The 19,068-nt window shown below is 32.7% G+C and overlaps 2 protein-coding genes and 1 pseudogene across 3 annotated transcripts; all 3 read right to left on the bottom strand.

Annotated features, from left to right (window-relative positions):
• Positions 1-2,323: 2,323 nt before the first annotated feature.
• On the bottom strand, positions 2,324-6,257 carry LOC107462378 (G-type lectin S-receptor-like serine/threonine-protein kinase At4g27290). Of its 2 annotated transcripts, none has more exons than XM_052252719.1 (7): positions 4,931-6,257; positions 4,682-4,825; positions 4,310-4,452; positions 3,549-3,759; positions 3,184-3,415; positions 2,954-3,104; positions 2,324-2,873 (listed from the first exon to the last, which is right to left on the bottom strand). In XM_052252719.1, exons 1-7 carry the CDS (start codon positions 6,207-6,209, stop codon positions 2,562-2,564), a joined length of 2,472 nt encoding a protein of 823 aa, XP_052108679.1. In that variant the 5' UTR covers positions 6,210-6,257; the 3' UTR covers positions 2,324-2,561. The 2 variants fall into 2 exon arrangements, with proteins under 2 accessions (XP_052108679.1, XP_015936430.1); XM_016080944.3 differs by having other exon boundaries at positions 2,326-2,873; positions 3,184-3,421.
• Positions 6,258-6,703: 446 nt separating this feature from the next.
• On the bottom strand, positions 6,704-9,416 carry LOC110272440 (G-type lectin S-receptor-like serine/threonine-protein kinase SD1-1; annotated as a pseudogene).
• A 3,777-nt stretch (positions 9,417-13,193) lies between these two features.
• LOC107462377 (G-type lectin S-receptor-like serine/threonine-protein kinase At4g27290) lies at positions 13,194-17,097 on the bottom strand. Its single transcript, XM_016080943.3, has 7 exons — positions 15,779-17,097; positions 15,531-15,671; positions 14,911-15,071; positions 14,516-14,726; positions 14,011-14,248; positions 13,764-13,914; positions 13,194-13,610 (listed from the first exon to the last, which is right to left on the bottom strand). The coding sequence occupies exons 1-7, from the start codon at positions 17,058-17,060 to the stop codon at positions 13,305-13,307; spliced, it is 2,490 nt and encodes an 829-aa protein (XP_015936429.1). The 5' UTR covers positions 17,061-17,097; the 3' UTR covers positions 13,194-13,304.
• Positions 17,098-19,068: the final 1,971 nt, after the last annotated feature.

Below are 19,068 nucleotides of genomic sequence, written 5' to 3'. Positions count from 1 at the left end.
CTCTTTTTTATAGGAAAAGTAGATAAAGAACTAGAATAGATTCAAGCACGCAATAGTTGACATTCTTAGTCTATAGTGTTGGAATCTTCTATCTCAAAAATAAAAATAAGTATGGAAAATGTGAAAGATCAAGCAAAAGCCAAGAAATTATAGTGTTGTCTTATATGATATATGGACCCAAGAAAGTTCCATGAGGAGTTGAAGCAACCAATAACAGTATATCTTAACCGAAATTGAAAACTAGGCATGGCTTTGATTATGACCGTTGACCAATTACTTTTTTGTATCCACATAATGATTGATTCCTCGCTGATTTTAGGCACTTTGATTAGATGAGATAGAATTTCAGTTTTTCTATGCTCAAGGTGACAATGGAACCATCAAACACTTGGTTAAGGCCTTAAGGGAGGCTCAACAATGCTCCCCAGGTTTGACCAATGAAAACTAAACCATTTCAATTATTCAAGCTGATTTAATTTATGAACCATATTCGAGTACGACGGAAGTTAAGAAAATGACCGGAAAAATTCAATTGGATGATAATTATATTTACTAGAATGAGATTCGCGCGATACGCGAAGCTGTAAATTAATGATAGTATATAATAAATATTAAAAATTGTTAAGTTGTAAAATTAAATTAAATATGTGTAAACTAAAGTTAAATTTGAAAAGTGTTTTGTTTAAAATAACTTGTAGTACAAAAGATTTGGATGTTGAGTTGTACAAAGTGACATTTTTATTTGGTAGGTTGATTTTTATATTTGTTTTAGTCGATGGATTTAGTCTTCTTACGTGGCGCTCGTCCTCCTTTTTCTTTATTAGTTATTGTTAGAATTGTTGCTTTCTTCTTTCTATCGAGGTTCTTGTGAAGACATGTTCTTCTATTATGTTGTTTATTCCATCTTTGCGGGTATGTTTTTTTTCTGAAGATGTGTCTTGAATTTATTTGGTTCTCTTTTTTCTTAATCTCTTGATGTAGTTTTTCAATGACATCTACAGTAAAAAGAACAAAAATGTGTAGATTTTTTTAATAAGTTATTTTTAATAATAATAATTGAAATAGTATAAAATAAAATTACTTGTTAGTATTTTTCTTTGACCCACTCTGTCAGATAATGTCTCAAGTGATGCAAATTCAAAATAGTCTTGAAATGTTCAAAATTTGATCTTTAATTTCTTTCACAACAATTGTGAGTAAAAAGTTTGTTTTCATTATACCTTTATTTGCTTTCATTATTCCCTACAGTATTAGTAAATCATAGTTCATAATTAGTTAAAAAAGAATAATGAATAGCATATTAAAAGAAGTATAATTTTAACGATATTAAAATACAATTATATATAAAGTATTATAAAATAGTATAAAAAGCAAAAATATAAAAAGTATGTTTTCGTAAATTCAATTTAAAAATATAATAAATTTGTTTGTTTTGTATCTTTTCATCTAATATAATCATTTTTAAGCAAAGAGACTCTTTTTCATTTGTGAGTGTTAATGTTTTTCATAGATAAACCATATAAACTTTGATAAACACATTGTCTTTTTGTTTGGTGATATTGTCCAAAGAATGATGCTCCATTGAGTAAGTTTGAGATGTTGTGTAGTTCGGGAATAAATTTTTTGTGCTAAATTTGAAGGAATAGTGATAAGAGACTTATATAAGTAGTTCTAGAATTTGAATATTTATATATTTTGCTGATTTAGAAATAATAATTGATTTGACAAAAACTAAGTGGTTGATTCTAATATTTTGCCAAGTAAGCGATGTTGCTGACATGTCATTAATAGAAAGAAAAAGATGTTTTAAAAGTAATATAGGTAAACTTATGTATCTATTTTTATATATTAAGAATAGAAGAATAGATTTTTTTTGCTGATTTGAAAATAATAGTTGATTTGGCAAAAACTAAGTGGTTGATTTTAATATTTTGCCAAATAAGTGATGTTGTTGACATGGCATTAATAGAAAAAAAATATTTTTTAAAAATAATGTGAATAACTTATGTATCTATTTTTATATATTAAGAATAGACGAATATTTTACTCCAGGCGAATGCTAATGCAGTTCAAAAAAAATAAGGAATGCAGCATTTTTTGAATTCTAAAACAAAAATTTTAAATCCTAAAATTCTGAACTCTTAATCTTAAGCTCTAATTCTAATGCTAAATCTGAATTACTGATATAAAATATAACAAATAGAGAGTCAAGATTTATTTAATTAAAAAAGAGAACAACACTTGTTCTGCATTGAAGGATAAACTTTTACTCTAAGAGAAGAATTTTTCATTTTCTACTTTTATTTTTTAATTCATTGTTGCTTTCATATCCTTCACATTGAGGGTCCCAATTCACGTATCACATATTTAATTAATAAACTGGTAGATTAATAGGCATTACCGTTTATATATAAACCAATGATATGATGACTTTACTTATTTTCAAATTTAAATTAAATTTATTCTAACCAAAGATACATCACATTAGTATAATCATTAATCAATGTCATCTAGCATGTACTGAGTTAGCTAATCATGTTCTGATTTTTGAAACAACGTCTCTACCTTGGATCCAGCTCACTAATTGTGACTTCATTAATTGACACTACTTTAGTGTTGCCTGATGAAGAAGTGTCACCAACAGGATCTCTCTCAGTAAAGAAGCCTGGCATTTTCGGTCGAGGCAGTCGCCATTCACTACTCAACATCATAAGCGCATGTGACATGCTTGGCCTATCCTCTGGACTTCTTTGAACGCATAGTAGACCAACATGAATCGCTCTTATCACTCCACATAAATTCGATGCGTCATCATCTCTGATTGATCCATCAACTATTTCTAAACACTTACCATCTATGAAGAGAGTCCAAACCTGAATTAGGTGAAGGTATATATATTATTTGGCTAGTAACAAAAAATTAAATATATACAAGATAAGTTAAGCTTAATTACATGTCCGAGAAGATTAAAACCATGATTTTTATTGTTGAAGCCTCTATTTCTCTTTCCAGTAACTATCTCTAACACCAGCACTCCGAAGCTATAGACATCAGATTTTGTTGAGAATATTCCATCGATAAGGTACTCTGGAGATAGATAGCCACTACATATAATAAAAAGAAAATATTATCTTGCTGATTTTGCTGTACACATGTTAATATGTCATGTAATCAACTACTTACTAAGTTCCGACAACAGTTGCCGTGTTTGCTTCATTTTCATTTCCTACAAGGGTTCTGGCTAGTCCAAAGTCAGAGATTTTCGCATTTATTTCCTCATCTAACAAAACATTGCCAGCCTTAAGATCTCTATGGACTATTCTATGTCTTGAATCTTGATGGAGGTAGAGAAGGCCTCGTGCAATCCCAATTATAATAATGAACCGCTTAGGCCAGTCTAATATCTTGCCTCTGTCTTCATCTTTTTCAAAGAAAAGAGTTTAGAGTGATTTTCTTGTGAGATAAACCATAAGTATCTATTATGCATAGTCCCAAGCTAGAACATAATCAATTAGAAAATAAAACAAAAGTATCAAGCAGAAGCAAACCAAATATGAAGTAGTCCAAGCTTTTATTTGGCATAAACTCATAGACTAGAATCCTCTCCTCTGCTTGAATGCAACATCCTAGAAGCCTCACCAAATTCCTGTGCTGAAGTTTGACTACATGCATAACTTCACTTTTGAACTCTTGAAGACCTTGTCTAGAATCTTCTGAAAGCCTCTTAACTGCTATTTCTCTTCCATCTTCCAACACACCCTGTAAAAATAATGTAACATGGAACATGATATTTATATTTTTGTGAGTATCAACTTCTAGAAGCAACCTGCTTATAGTGTATATAATGGTAAATTTGATTACAGCCAGCAGTTATCAGATGATGATTAAGGGAAGTTAAACCAGATAAATGGTAGCACCTTTGGTTCTAGATGCAATTGTCTTTCTTATATTGAAGGGACAGTGTGGTGCACAAGCATCCCGCGTTAACGCAGGGTCCTGAGAAGGGTCGCACCCAAAGGGCGTAATATAGACAACTTACCTGATAATTACATAGAAGTGGTTGCTTCCACAGCTTGAACCTGTGATCTTGTGAATAACCCCCTTCTTAAACATATTGTCTTAATTGTGTTTATGCTAATCTTAATTCAATACCGAATGCAGAATCATGAATACAGATTCTCTACAGACACAAAAAAGTGACTCTTTCAAATAATGTACTTATTTGGCTATAGCACCTATCTCAACACATCGAAATTCCCTACCATGTTGCTAATATCCAGATTTGAGCATGATATGACTAAGTATTAACCTTGTAAACAGCTCCAAAACCGCCTTTTCCCAATATGTTATTGGTGGAGAAGTTGTTGGTTGCAGAAATAAGTGTAGCCATATCAAAATATGGTAGATCTAGTTCTTCCTCCTGATGCTCTTCTGGGTTGCCTCTCATGTTCCCTGCAAAAGAAGCATTGTGCAAAGACCAAATGAAACAAGAAAATCACAAAATCTATAGGTTAATACAATGTTTGAACAGTTTAAGAGAGACCAAAATCAAGCAGGTTCAAAAAATACATTCTATTCATTGAATCCGACTTAATCGATGAAGGACCAAACAACACATACTTGAAATTCTAAAAGCTTTTACTCAATAGAAGAATCACAAGAACATAAAGAAATGACTTACTATAGTTTTTCTGGTTTTTCTTTCTTCTATACAGGATCAAGGAAATGCATAGGATCATCATCATTCCTATAAATAAGACTGAGCTGGAAACAATAATCTGCATCTTCGGGATATCAGATCTACCCTTTGACTTTTCATCTTCATCTAGGAAAAATAACATTAAACAGGAAATATGCAATTTAGAAAACAATACACAAAAGAAAAATAGAAGGAAGGAACATCCAAGTTGGGAGATAATCAATCATCTACCTGAATCTTTCTTGGACATTCTGACATAAAGATCTTGTTGTGGATCACTCAGGACTCTAATATCTATCAGCTCATCATGCCACATTAAACACCCACTTGCCCCGTTGCTGATATCCAATGCAGCATAAGCCATGCAGGAGCAATTTTTCAGGCAGAACTTCGCGCACTCGTCAAGACTCATGCTAGTATTTAACCATGATGCTTTCTGTGTATCAGGCAGCTTCAGACCAGTAAACTTTTTGAATCCATCTCCATGGCAACTTAGCGGATTACTTCTAATACAACCATTATACCAATCTGCCTGATTCCATTCTTCAGGGACTTTAGGTACAGTTCCGCTCAAGCAATCACATGGAGGGGAGTTGTCTATATTACATTTACCATATGGTCCACATTTACCATAACTATCACAGATATCATTTGGCAATGTTAGGTAGGGTGTCCAACTTTGTATCCTCAAACTCCAAACATAACGTGTCATGATTCCATCCGCAGATAGCACAAATCTTGAATACATTGAGCTATTAAGAAGCTCAAATGTATAATATATCTCTTCCTTACTGTAAACAAAGTAGTAGTTGTATATAGCATTCTGTTTTAACCGGGGAATTCCACCAAATCGAAGACCATTCCAGGATCCACTAGAAAAGGACTTGGATTCACCATTTCTTATACATAATTCTGGATATCCAACAATATCAAGCTGAAAAGTATAGTTACCTTTAGAAGGATCATCGGGGCTAATTTGAGATGTTAAGTACCTATTCAAACCTGTACTTAAGTCGCTTCCGAACTTCATCCCTGGCAGCATTGTGTCAAAAGGGTAATCGAAACTCTGCCAAAGAAAGCTTTTTAAGTCATTGTTGTTGCTCCCATATTCCTTCACAATGAGGTTCCCTGAATCCAAAAGCACTGCAACCGGTCGCTGCACGAATCTTGAGGAGTTGGAATGCCAAATGATGGTATTGTTATGACTATGAAGAGCAAGAATTCCTTTGTCAGTGATCTTCAAGATTCCAGATGAGTCATTAAGTGGAGTGTTTCTGTTGGCAACCCATGCCACTGTCCTAGTTGGCACTTTATAGTACCATATTCCAAGGTAACGGTTCATGGAACTTTCTGGTATACCGAAGAATCCAATTGCAAAGTTTTCATCAGCTGAAAGCATGGTGTCACCATCAGTGAGGTACTGTGTAGTACTAATAGTGTCTATGATTGTAGAAATAGCTGTATGATGCAGCAATGAGAAGCATAACAGAAGCAAGGTGAACCGTTCCATTATTATTTTGATGTATTTTGTTTTAATTTTTGTAGCTTTAGTTGGTAATAAAGCTGTTAAAGTTTGAGGATTTATAGATAAAGAACCAGAAGCTGAAATGCAAGTACACGGCAGTCTATAGTGACAGTTGGAAAATTTTCTTGATAGCTAGAAATCCCATATGTGAATATGTGAATTATAAAGCAAAAGCCAAGAAACCTCGACGTACATTTCTGTGGTCTTTATTTAGCTTAGCAATTATGATTTATGACAGGAATTATTGTTCCACTGAGACATCGTCCATGTCAACATTATATTAGTAATCTTAGCGCGTTCTTTTACCGAGTTCATTTATATCTTTATCAAAATTATTATTATTGAAACGTGAATATTGTACTATTCGTTCTGCTTATTAGATTTTGAAATCTAATTTCTATTTAAAAGAATAGAGAAAAATATTCTTGGTACAAAGTATATTTATTAAGATGAAACATAAACAAGTAATAAAACTTTCTATCAGTTTACTCCATCCCTAAATCCTACTTACAAACTGACAAATTCTCTTATTTAAGCACTTCACATTAGTATACAATTTGTTTTAGTTTAAAGCATTTGTTGTATAAAGATGGGAAACTGATTCCAAAATCACATCTACCGTGGATCAATCTCACTAACTGAGAGTTTATTAATTGACAATATTTTGTTGTTGCTGTTGCTTGAGGAAGAACTGCCACCAACCAAATCTCTCTGAGTGAAGAATCCAGGCTTTTTTGGTTGAGGCAATGCCCATTCACTACTCAGCATCGTAAGCACGTATGACATGCTTGGCTGATCCTCTCGACTTCATTGCACGCATAACAGACCCACATGAATCGATCTCGTGACTTCTGGTAAATGAATTGAGTCTCTGGTAGATGCATTAACTATATCTAAGCACTTGTCTTCTATGAAAAATGTCCATGCCTGTATTTATGTGTCTAGTTCTGTTAAAAATAAATAGCAAGGACAATGAAAATTAAGCTTACATGCCCGAGAAGACTAAAGTGGTGATATCTATGGTTGAACGCTTTATTTCTCTTTCCACTAACACATTACACACCAAAGCTATAGACATCAGATTTTGTTGAGAATAGTCCATCAATTATGTACTCTGGTGCGATATCGCCACTGCACATATAATCAATATTCAATTACAGAACAAGGAAAATATCACACTTTATACATGCAACATATCAATTAATCAACCATAAGAACTTACTAAGTTCCGACAACATGATTTGTGGTTGCTTCATTTTTGTTTCCTACGATGCTTCTTGCCGGGCCAAAGTCTGAGATTTTTGGATTCATTTCAGTATCTAACAAAATATTTCCAGCCTTGAGATCTCTATGTATTACTCTATGCCTCGAGTCTTGATGAAGATATAGAAGGCCCCGTGCAATACCATTTATAATGAGAAAACGCTTAGGCCAGTCTAGTAATATGCCTTTGTCACCATCTGCTTTAGAAGATAAATAAGTTGTACTGATATTCTTATGAGCTTCAAAAGCTTATGTGGAAAAAAGTGATTAATAATTAGCCATATTATGAAAATTTAATAAGTTCAGTATGATATAATTAAAGACTATAAACTTGTCACTTTAACTACATATTCTGATGGGAAGAAAATCTAATTATCCAAACTAGAGAATAAAAAAGAACTAGAAATAATATTCAAGTGGAATCAAACCAAATATGAAGTGGTCCAAGCTTTTATTTGGCATAAACTCATAGACCAGCATCCTTTCTTTCACTTGAATGCAACTTCCTAGAAGCTTCGCCAAATTCCTGTGCTGAAGTTTTGCTATGTGCATGACTTCGGTTTTAAACTCTTTTAAGTCCTTGCCTAGAATTTTCTGAGAGCCTCTTAACAGCTATTTCTTTTCCACTTTCCAGTATGCCCTGAATATTATAAAATATACATTTCAGAATTTCTATATTTTTTAATCACTATCATGGTGGACACCTTGATATCAATTTGTTCTTAACTTCTTATCTGATCAATACCTTATAAACAGAACCAAAACCACCTGTTCCTAATATGTTATCGGTGGAAAATCTGTTAGTTGCAAAATTAAGTGTAGCCCTATCAAACAAGGGTAGCTCTAGTTCTTCTTCCTCATGCTCTTCTGAATTGCTTCTCAGGTTTCCTATAGAGTAATAAACAGTGGGAACTGGGAAAAGACGAAAAAGAACAAGAAAAGGAAAGATTTATCTCTATAGTGCATATGAAAAGAAGCACAAAGAGATCAAAAATAAATAAGAGCATGAATCTCATACTATTACTACCCAAACAATACATTAAAAATTTATATCACAATCATTCTCAAAAAGAAACTCTATAGAATAACGGAGGTCAGGCACATGAATCTGCAGAAGTACTTACCGTGTAACGGGTACATCCTTCTTCTACAAACGATGAATGATCCACACAGGATTAAAATTCCTACAAATAAGACTGAGCAGGAGACCATAATCCACAGCTTCCGGATATTGGTTCTACATTTTAACTTGTTATCTTCATCTAAGAAAATATATTTAAAGACAAAAAGAAACAAGTTTAACAATAGTATGAAAAGAATGATAGAAAAGGGACATCAAAGTTGGGATATGAACAGATACCTGGATCCTTCTTGGACATTCTGACATAAAGATCTTGCTGTGGATCACTCAGCACTCAAATATTAGAAGGATCGTCAGGGCTACTCCTTGATGTGAGGTTCCTATTTAGGCCTGTAGTTAAATCGGTCCCCAGCTTCATCCCTGGCAATAGCGTGTCAAAAGGGTAATCTAAACTCTGCCAAAGAATATATTCTGACTCCTTGTTATTGGTGTTCACAATGAGGTTCCCTGAATCCCAAAGCAATGCAACTGGTTGTTGTGTCAAATTTGATGATGAGTTGGATGACCAAAAGATGTTATTGTTATTGTTGAGAAGCACAAGCAATCCTTTATCAGTGATCTTCAAGAGCCTGATGAGTCATTGAGGGGATTGTTTCTCTTGGCAACCCATACTACCGTCATAGGTACTACTTCGTTGTAACATATTCCAAGATAACGTTTCATGGGATTGTCTTGGCTATTGAAGAATCCTAGTACAAAGGTTCCACCACCTGAAACCATGGTATCACCATCATTGAGGGACTGGGTAGTACTAACGCTTTCTATGGTAATGGTGTAATAACCGTAAAGAAAGGAAAAAAAAGGGGAGAGCACGTTGGGGGGCACATGCCCCCACTTAAACATTTCTTTTCTCTTCTTTCTTTCATTTTCCTTCTTATTTCTTCCTAACAACAACACTAGAAATCCCCTCTTTTCTTCCCTTCTCAACTACAATTCCTCATCTCTTCTCCTTGCAATCAACCACCCAATATTATCAAACTCATCTTCATCGTCTTACCTTCCTTTCTTATTCTACTCTGTCTCTATTTATTCAAAATCTCATTTTCTCAAAATCTCAAATCATAAAATGTCAACTTAGTGAGTGAAAGAAGCATTCAACTTTGAGTTCCAATTATTATTGAGGTTTTAAAGTAACTATTTGACTCAATAATTAGTCATATTCTCAATTTTTGTCATCTCTATATTTATGGGTATGTATAAATCCGAATTAGGGTTCTTAGGATTAGAAAATTTGGGGCTTTTGTCAAGGTGAGTAAGATTATGTTAATTGACAATATTAGTAGCTCACAAATATCATTATTGTCATATTTCTAGAGTTGTAGAATTATTGGACATCATTTGGTAGCTCGTTGACGCGCTCAGAGTTGCTTCCGGTTTTTTGGAATCAAGTTGTGAGTGGATATTATATCTATAATTGTTTTTAAATATATTATTATCAATATTTATGTTGAATTATTATTTTTGTAGTTTAAAAATATTTGATTATTGTGATTTTTGAATTTTTAAAAATAAATATTGATTTGTTAAACTTATAATTTTATAAAAATACTCACGAGACGATATTTATATATTTTGTAAAGCATACATGTTTTTTTATTTGACTTTATTGAATTTTAAATAAAAATTTTAGTATGCAATCTTATATATATTGGATTTGCTATGGAATTTAGTAGTACATTATATGTGTTAGAGATTTTTATAAGTGATTTGGTTGGATTGGTTTGGGAGACTCTGACTAGAAAACCGTAGTTAACGGCGGTTATAACGTTAACCTAGATGCATCTGGCTCAGACCTCAGCTAGCAGGGGCGTTGCTAGCCTAACGTGTAGGCCACACATTGGATCTGTTATACCGTACGGGCACATTAGAGGAAAAGGCTAGCCTTAGAGGTGGAGCCGCCCTAGGTGTGTAATATTTGATTTGATTTGACTTTTGGAATGAGAACTCTCATTTCAGTTCATCCGCTTAACTATTTATTTATTTGTTTGCATAATTAATTAATATGAATTTCTCATCTCTGAAAAGAAATATAATTTTCAAGGTAAACTCTATATTGTCTCGTGTGGGTTATAGATGTAATGTTTACTCACTGAGTTGCAAAACTCACCCTATTATATTCCCATATTTTTCAGATACAGGAGTCATTCCAGGTTCCATTCCACCTGCCCCTTAGTAGATCTTAGTGATTTCGGTGAGCCCTTTTTCTTTCCAAGGGCTAAGTGATTATGTAATGAAACCTCTGTTCAAAAATTTAGATTATGTCAATGCTCCATATGTCATAGGCAGGATCTTCATGTGGGTTATTTTATTTCGAAATCTTGAACTGTTTAGATAGCAATTATAAGTTGGTTATGTAAGACTTATGGATTTAACTATATACTCTAGTTATCAACTTGATATATATATATATTTATACAAAATGCGTATTTTGGATATATGTGGTTGTGGATATAGTTGGAATATGCTGTTGTTGTTGTCTGTGGAAATTGATGTTTATTATTGATACAGGGAGTTAATATTTATGTTGGTAAGGTCTTTGAAACAAAGGAGATTCTGTCCGTTTTTCTGAAAATTTAGTCGTTTGGCTTGCTGAGGGACTTGTCCCTTGAGCGCCAGTCATGGCCAGGTTCGAGCCATGACAAATGGAAACTGCTGTATCATGCAGCAATGAAAAGCATAAGAGAAACAAGGTGAAACTTTCAATTAATGTTTTGTTTATTGCTATCAGTAGATAAAGTGATAAACAGCTAGAAGCTGAAATCCAAGCACATTAGTAGGCATGCTTAGTCAGTTAGCTTATAGCGACAGTTGGAAACTTTCTTAATTGCCTTGTTGAGCAATGCTAGGGGGCAGCAATTTTTGTGATTGTTAGCCATCAACTAGCCATCAATGATGATTTGATGGTGTGAGATTGGTATGAGATTTCATCCAATGGCTCACCTTCCTCTGCTGGTTACATGCTGGCCAAAATTCAATAAAACTGCTGGCTCCCTAGACTTTTTCTATGTATTTTACTCTTTATCTCATTGAAGAATGTCACGTTAATTATTTGGTCTACAAATATTCCCATGACTTGTGCAAACTTTGGATGGTTATTTATTTCTTGTTTGGTGGATTGGTTGACTACAATACCGTGCTTATTGGCATGGCTTGTGCAACTTGGTATGCCTGTGGTTTATTGTGCCTCAATGTTTGCTGAACATATATATTGTTATGAATAATTAAGTGATTTATTTTAGATTTTAGACGTTATTATGTGGTATTAGGCCTCAAGACCTGATAATTAGTGTACAGAGCTAAGACATGTGGCACACACTACTCTTAGGATTGCAGTCTATTCCAAGAGTTAAAAACATTCCTAATATAATAAATTCACTGCTGAATTACAGTATCAAGCAACGGTCATGACTTTTCTATGGTCTTATATACCGAGTCAACTGTCAAGCGGCAGTGGTGCTCGTGCATTTCAATGTCTGTTGAATATGATACATGACATTATTCCTTTAACGTGTCCCATCTATCACGTTATGTTTGTTATTGGTTAAATATAGGATGACTAGCTATTTCATTGATGAACCAATTGAAATGGAGATGATAATAATGAAAGGAAAAGAAGAAATGTTTCGTGATAAGTAAGTCTCTTATGAAAGGAAGCAGTAATGTCTCTTAAATGTGGAATCTTCATGACAGAAAAACATGGGGGAGTCTTGAGTTAATAACTGCTAATTTCAATTGCCTTATTAGTTTATTAATCTTGAATCTGCTTACTGAAAAGATATGAAAATTATGTATTAATAACTAGATATTTTACCATTTAACTGTTTATCTCAGAAAATTTTAACCAAGATCATTTGGTCTGCCAATATTTCATGAGTTGTGGAAACTTTGTATGGTTTTTATTTCTTGTTGTGTGAATTGGTTGACGTCATGGCGTGCTTATTTGTTTGGCTTCTGCAACTTGGTAGAGTTATTTATTAGAGAAAATGACAAATAGGTCCTTGACCTTTTGGCCTGCGAACATTTAAATTCCAAACGATTTGAATATACATTTAAATCTTCGACCTTCTCAAAATTTGGACACATTGATCCCTTTGTTCACTTGAGTCTGGTAGACCCAACAAAAAAATCAAACATGGCTTCCGTTGTATTGGCCTGACTGATATACGGATGCACATGTGGGAGAATTTTTAAAATGGAACAAATTAGACCCAGGGATCGATATGTCCAGATTTTGAGAAAGTCGGAAACTTAAATGTATTTTCAAATTCTCAAGGACATAAATGTCCGCAGACCAAAAAATCAAGGACCTATTTGTTCTTTTCTCTATTTATTATGACTAAATTTTTGCTGAATATACTTTCAAATTTTTGGACTGAAACACAAACACTAGTGTGAGTACTATATTTTTACTAGATTTATATGCGTATATGTATATATACTTTCTCTATATATGTCTAATACTCAATATTATTTACATTTATTATATTTATGTATGTTCCCATGAATCATAACCTTAGTCCTTAAAATAGCATATAACAAACATGTAATCAATTAACAAAATCCCCTAAACATCACAGTATAAAATTTCTGTATTATTGTAAAAGGAATCTGTGCTACTGTCATGAAATGTTATCTAACGTGCTGAATTCAGCTAATCATGATTTAAGAAACAGAATCTACCGTGGATGCACCACAGTAACAGTGACTTCATTAAATGACACTAGTTTACTATTGCTTGATGAAGAAGTGTCACCCACAGGATCTCTCTCGGTAAAGAATCCTGGCATTTTCGGTTGAGGCAGTGTGCATTCGCTACTCAGCATCATAAGAGCATGTGCCATGCTTGGCCTGTCTTCTGGATTCTGTTGAACACAAAGTAGACCCACATGAATTATTCTTATGACTCCAGATAATTCGGATGAATTTCTGATGGACGGATCGATTATTTCTGAACAATTACCATCCATGAAGAGTGTCCATACCTGTAGGTGTCCATTTATTTAGTTAATACTTAATACAATAACAAGTTTTGTCACACCAGGTAGAGTTAGGACATGAATTAGGTGAAGGAACACATATTATTTGGTTTGTAACGAACAAAATAGATATGAATAACAAACAAAAGTTAAGCTTACATGTCCGAGAAGATTAAAGCGATGATTTTTATCGCTGAACCCTCTATTTCTTTTTCCACTTACTATCTCTAGTACAAGCACACCAAAGCTATAAACATCAGACTTTGTTGAGAAAATTCCATCAATTAGGTACTCTGGAGATAGATAACCACTACAAAACATCAACATACAAGTATAAGCTTCAGAACAAGGCAGGAATTTTCTCTCTATATATATATAGAAACATGTTAAGTAATCAATTACTTACTAAGTTCCAACAACTCTTGTTGTGTTTGCTTCATTTTCATTTCCTTTAAAGCTTCTGGCTAGTCCAAAATCAGAGATTTTGGCGTTCATTTCGTCATCTAGTAGAACATTGCTAGCCTTGAGATCTCTGTGAACTATTCTATGTCTTGAATCTTGATGGAGATAGAGAACACCCCGTGCAATCCCAACAATAATAAGGAAACGCTGAGGCCAAAGTAGTTGCATGCTTCTCTGTTTATCTTTTATATATATATATATAAAGGAAAAAAGAAAGTAAGGCTGAGTTTCAGATTAAAGTAGTATTTGTAGCTCAAATTTTGAACATATTCTTTTAGGGGAACAACATATCCCACAATGTTTTAGAAGAAACAGTATTGCCCTTAACATGTCAAGAGAAAATGTCCTAGGAACCATGGAACTTATGTGCATGTAGATCTATTACCCAAACTAGAAAATAATTGTTGGTAAATAAAAATCAAAACTAAAGTATCTACTTAGAAACAAACCAAATATGAAGTAGTCCAAGCTTTTATTTGGCATAAACTCATAGATCAGCATCCTTTCTTCTGCTTGAATGCAACACCCTAGAAGCTTCACCAAATTCCTGTGCTGAAGTTTGACTACATTCATCACTTCACTTTTGAACTCTTGAAGACCTTGTCTAGAATTTTCTGAGAGCCTCTTAACAGCTATTTCTCTTCCATCTTTCAGTGTACCCTGAATATTGCGGTATTTGATGCGAATATCCACTTTTAGAAACAATATGCTTAAGTTCATACTATTAAGTATAAAGCACTAACCATTTTAACTTACAAGCAGCAGTGGCTGAAGAGAACAGATTATATAGCAAGATTTTGAAATTCCAAGTTCATGTACTGATATTTTGTCTGATATATATTACCTGATAAACAGTTCCATAACCACCTTTTCCTAATATGTTATTGTTGGAGAAGTTATTGGTTGCAGAAATAAGTGTAGCCATATCAAACAATGGTAGATCAAGGTCTTCCTCCTGGTCTTCTATTGCATGTGCATATCTTTCTGTACTGTGTCTCATGCTTCCTACAAAGCAGTAAGCATTAAGAAAAGAACAAAAATAGCATGGCAGATGAAAGATTGCAGAAATCTTTGGATTAGATTTTCTCATGCCTCTTAAAATATGTTGCTAGATAATCCTGTTGCTACTTACTATAGAGCCTCCATTTATCCCTAATGTTATAATATTATTGTAAATTTACATCAAATTCATCTATAGGTTAATTTTCTATTAATTAGATCTGACACTATGGTTCCAAACAAATTTTAGTTACTCTACAAATTCTTGAGGCAAATTGATCCCTGCATAAGGGAGACTCTTATAATGAAATTTTTTTCGACCTAATTATTTTCTAATAAAATTTATTAGTGACTTTGTCTAGTACGCATATTAAAAATTTTATTAAAGGCGATGACCGAACTAATTTGTCTGAGAAATAATTTTGATGGAAAGTCATGAAACACGAGGCTGCAGAAGTGACTTACTATAGTTTATCTTGTTCTTCTTTCTTCTATATACGATGAAGGATAGGCATAGGATCAAAATTCCTACCGATATGACTGAGCTGAAAGCAATAATCAGCACCTTCTTGTTCTTGGATTTATGTTTTGACTTCGTAATTTCATCTAGGAAAAAAATAAAAAATACAATTGAACATTTACAACTAAGAAAACAATGCAAAAAGAAATATAGAAAGAAGGAACTTGTTAAATTGTGAGACGAATTTCTATACCTATATCTTTCCTTGACATTCTGACAAAAAGATCTTGCTGTGGATCACTCAGAACTCTAATATCTATCAGCTCATCATACCAGAATAAACACCCGCTTCCTCCATTCCTGATATCCAAGGAAGCATAAGCCGTGCAGGAACAATTCTTCATGCATAAATTAGCACACTCCTCAAGACTCATGCTATTATTTAACCCTGATGCTCTTTGTGTGTTTGGTAACTTCAAACCAGACAACTGTACAAATCCATCATCCTGGCAATTCAATTTATTGATTCGAACACAACCATCAGACCAATCCGTCTGATTCCATTCTTCAGGGACTTTAGGTTCAAATCCTGTCAATAAGCAACCACATACAGGGGAGTTGGCTACATTACAGATACCATATGCTCCACATTTACCATAATCATCACAGATATCAGTTGGTAATGTTAGATAGACACTCCAACTCTTATTCGTAACACTCCACACATAACGAATCATTGATCCGTCTGCGGTTAGCACAAACCTTGAATATACAGCACTATTCTCAAGCTCATATGAGTAATATATCTCTTCCTTGTTGTAAACAAAGTAATAGGTGTATATAGTATTATGTTTTAACTGGGGAATTCCGCCGAACCGAACACCGTTCCAAGGTCCAGCACAATATGTCCTGGATTCGCCATTTCTTATACAAAATTGAGGATATCCAACAATATCAAGCTGCAAAGTATAGCTACCTTCAGAAGGATCATCAGAGCTAATCGGTGATGTTAGGTACCTTGTAAGGCCTGTAGTTAAGTCACTTCCCAGTTTCATCCCTGGCAGTAGCGTGTCATAAGGGTAATCAAAACTCTGCCAAATGAAACTCTTCAAATCATCATCATTGCTCCCATCTTCCTTCACAACCAGGTTCCCTGAATCCAAAAGCACTGCAACCGGTCGCTGCGCGATTCCTGATGAGTTGGAATGCCAAATGATGGTGTCGTTATGAGTATGAAGAGCAAGAGTTCCATTGCCAGTGATCTTCAAGACCCCGGACGAGTCATTAAGTGGAGCGTTTCTATTGGCAATCCATGGTACTGTTCTAGATGGCACTTTATTGTACCATATCCCGAGGTAACGGTTCTTGGAACCTTCTGGAATACTTAAGAATCCAACTGCAAAGGTTCCACCGGCTGAAACCATGGTGTCACCATCAGTCAGGGACTGTGTAGTACTAATGCTTTGTATTGTACTGGAAATGGCAGCATCGTGCATCAATGAGAAGCACAATAGAAACAAAGGAAACCTTTCCATTGGTGCTTACTTTTTTTTTTCTTTTTTAAATTGTCGTTGCTTATTTTGTTAGAGGATTAGTAGATAAAGAACAAGAGATAAGATGCAGCACACACTAGCTGACATTCTTAGACTGGCAAAGTTAGATTAATTAATGTGCGTTACGAACATACTTGTTCAAATTCAAAGTAATGACCGTCATCAATATTTAAAATAGACTAATTATTATTAATTTTTTATGTTTCATATACTGACTTACTTGTTATGCCTAAAAATTTATTGCTTTATTAGGATTTAAATAGAGATTCATATTGTTTATTTTAAACTTATTTCTTACTTTCTAATTAATGTACTAAGCCAATCATTCATATGATCATATCTATATTTAATTTATTAAATAAAAATCTATATCTATACTTCTATACTATATATATAATGAGAATATGAGAGTTGGAATACAATTTTTCTTTCGCAAAATACTCTTTGTCATATATAATCTATAAAAAAATTATTAACACCAAGAATTAAATTCAGGACTTTTTAATTTTAGTATAACATATTTATCATCTTAACTAATTTTGAAGTATTATTATTCTTCATACTTAATTTACAAAAAGGTGGATTAATGTGTGTCTATTAATATACTAGTATATATAATAAAAATAGAAAAGAAAGCTGGTATATATTTTTTTTTCTAAAATTTCCTTCATCATACATCATATCATATATAATCTATAAAAAAAAGAAACTATTTTGTTGAATCCATAAGTTGAATCTTATGACCTTTTAGTTTTAATATATTATATTTATTATCTTGACTAATTTTAAATTTATTATTATTACATATTTTTAATTTATTAAAAGATATAGATTAATAAATACTTTGGTATTATTAATACGCTATTGTAACATAATTAAAATTTTTGCAAAAGTGATAAAAAGTTTTGTTATTTTTTTAAATAGATTTTAAATTTGGTCAAACCTTTTAAACAGCCAAATTTAAAATAAAACTTTTGACGTATGATGCACAAACACTGATATAAACATAGGATACCACACGATATAAGATATGTAAACACACAAATTTTAAAATTTAATAAGACACGAGAATACACATATATATATATAATATTTTTAATAAATAATAATATATATTATTTTTAAATTTATTTAAAAAATATATATTAAAAATAAAATTAAATACACTAATACGTAATTAATAAAAAATAATTTTTTATTAAAATACAATTAAATACAACACCATTGAACACAACAAACATATCAGAGAAGCGTGCAATGAGTGTTGCACCCAAAATATATTCAATATACAAGTACAATAACTGAATAAAATATCTGTGTTTAATAGCCTTTCACCGACGTACACCTGATTTAGACTCAATAATACTTTAGGGTATTTCATGCCTACCGGCACTCACTAATTCTAGCTTTAGGATTGCAGTCTTAGAGTTAAAACTTTCTTAAATATACTAAATGCACTTGTCAAATCTTTTAGCCATGGTCAAGCTACGAGCCTTGATTTTTCTATGGTTTTAATGTTTTATAGCCTTAGGATAAGAAGACATTCAACGTGGTACGGCAAACGTGCCTTTGAATATGACTATTTTATTGGTAAAGAAATAAGGCGAATTTACGGCGTTTATAAAATGATGATAATATTTAAAAAATATATTTGAAATTAAAAGTATAGTTTTTATTATTAATACTTTTATGGGGTCATATAGTTATCATAACTATAGTTAAGGATATACAAAACTTAGTCGGACTTAATATTTTTATTCGATATTATTTTTAAATTGGTTTATATTGTAGTTAAAGTAAACTTAACATAAATTTATTTCAGACACACATCATTAAATTAAATAATATTTTTTAAATAAATCCATTCTAAATTATAAAATATTTCAATATCTTTCATAAGTTCAAAATATATAAATGAATACTAAAAATATTCTAATTTTCTAAAATATATATATAATTGGGTAAAATCAAATACTCTAAAAATATACAA

This window comes from Arachis duranensis, chromosome 8, assembly GCF_000817695.3.
Source record: "Arachis duranensis cultivar V14167 chromosome 8, aradu.V14167.gnm2.J7QH, whole genome shotgun sequence".
NCBI classification, from domain to species: Eukaryota; Viridiplantae; Streptophyta; class Magnoliopsida; order Fabales; family Fabaceae; genus Arachis; species Arachis duranensis.
The sequence above is the reverse complement of the archived record's forward strand: the minus strand, read 5'-3'. Positions and strand labels throughout refer to the sequence as shown.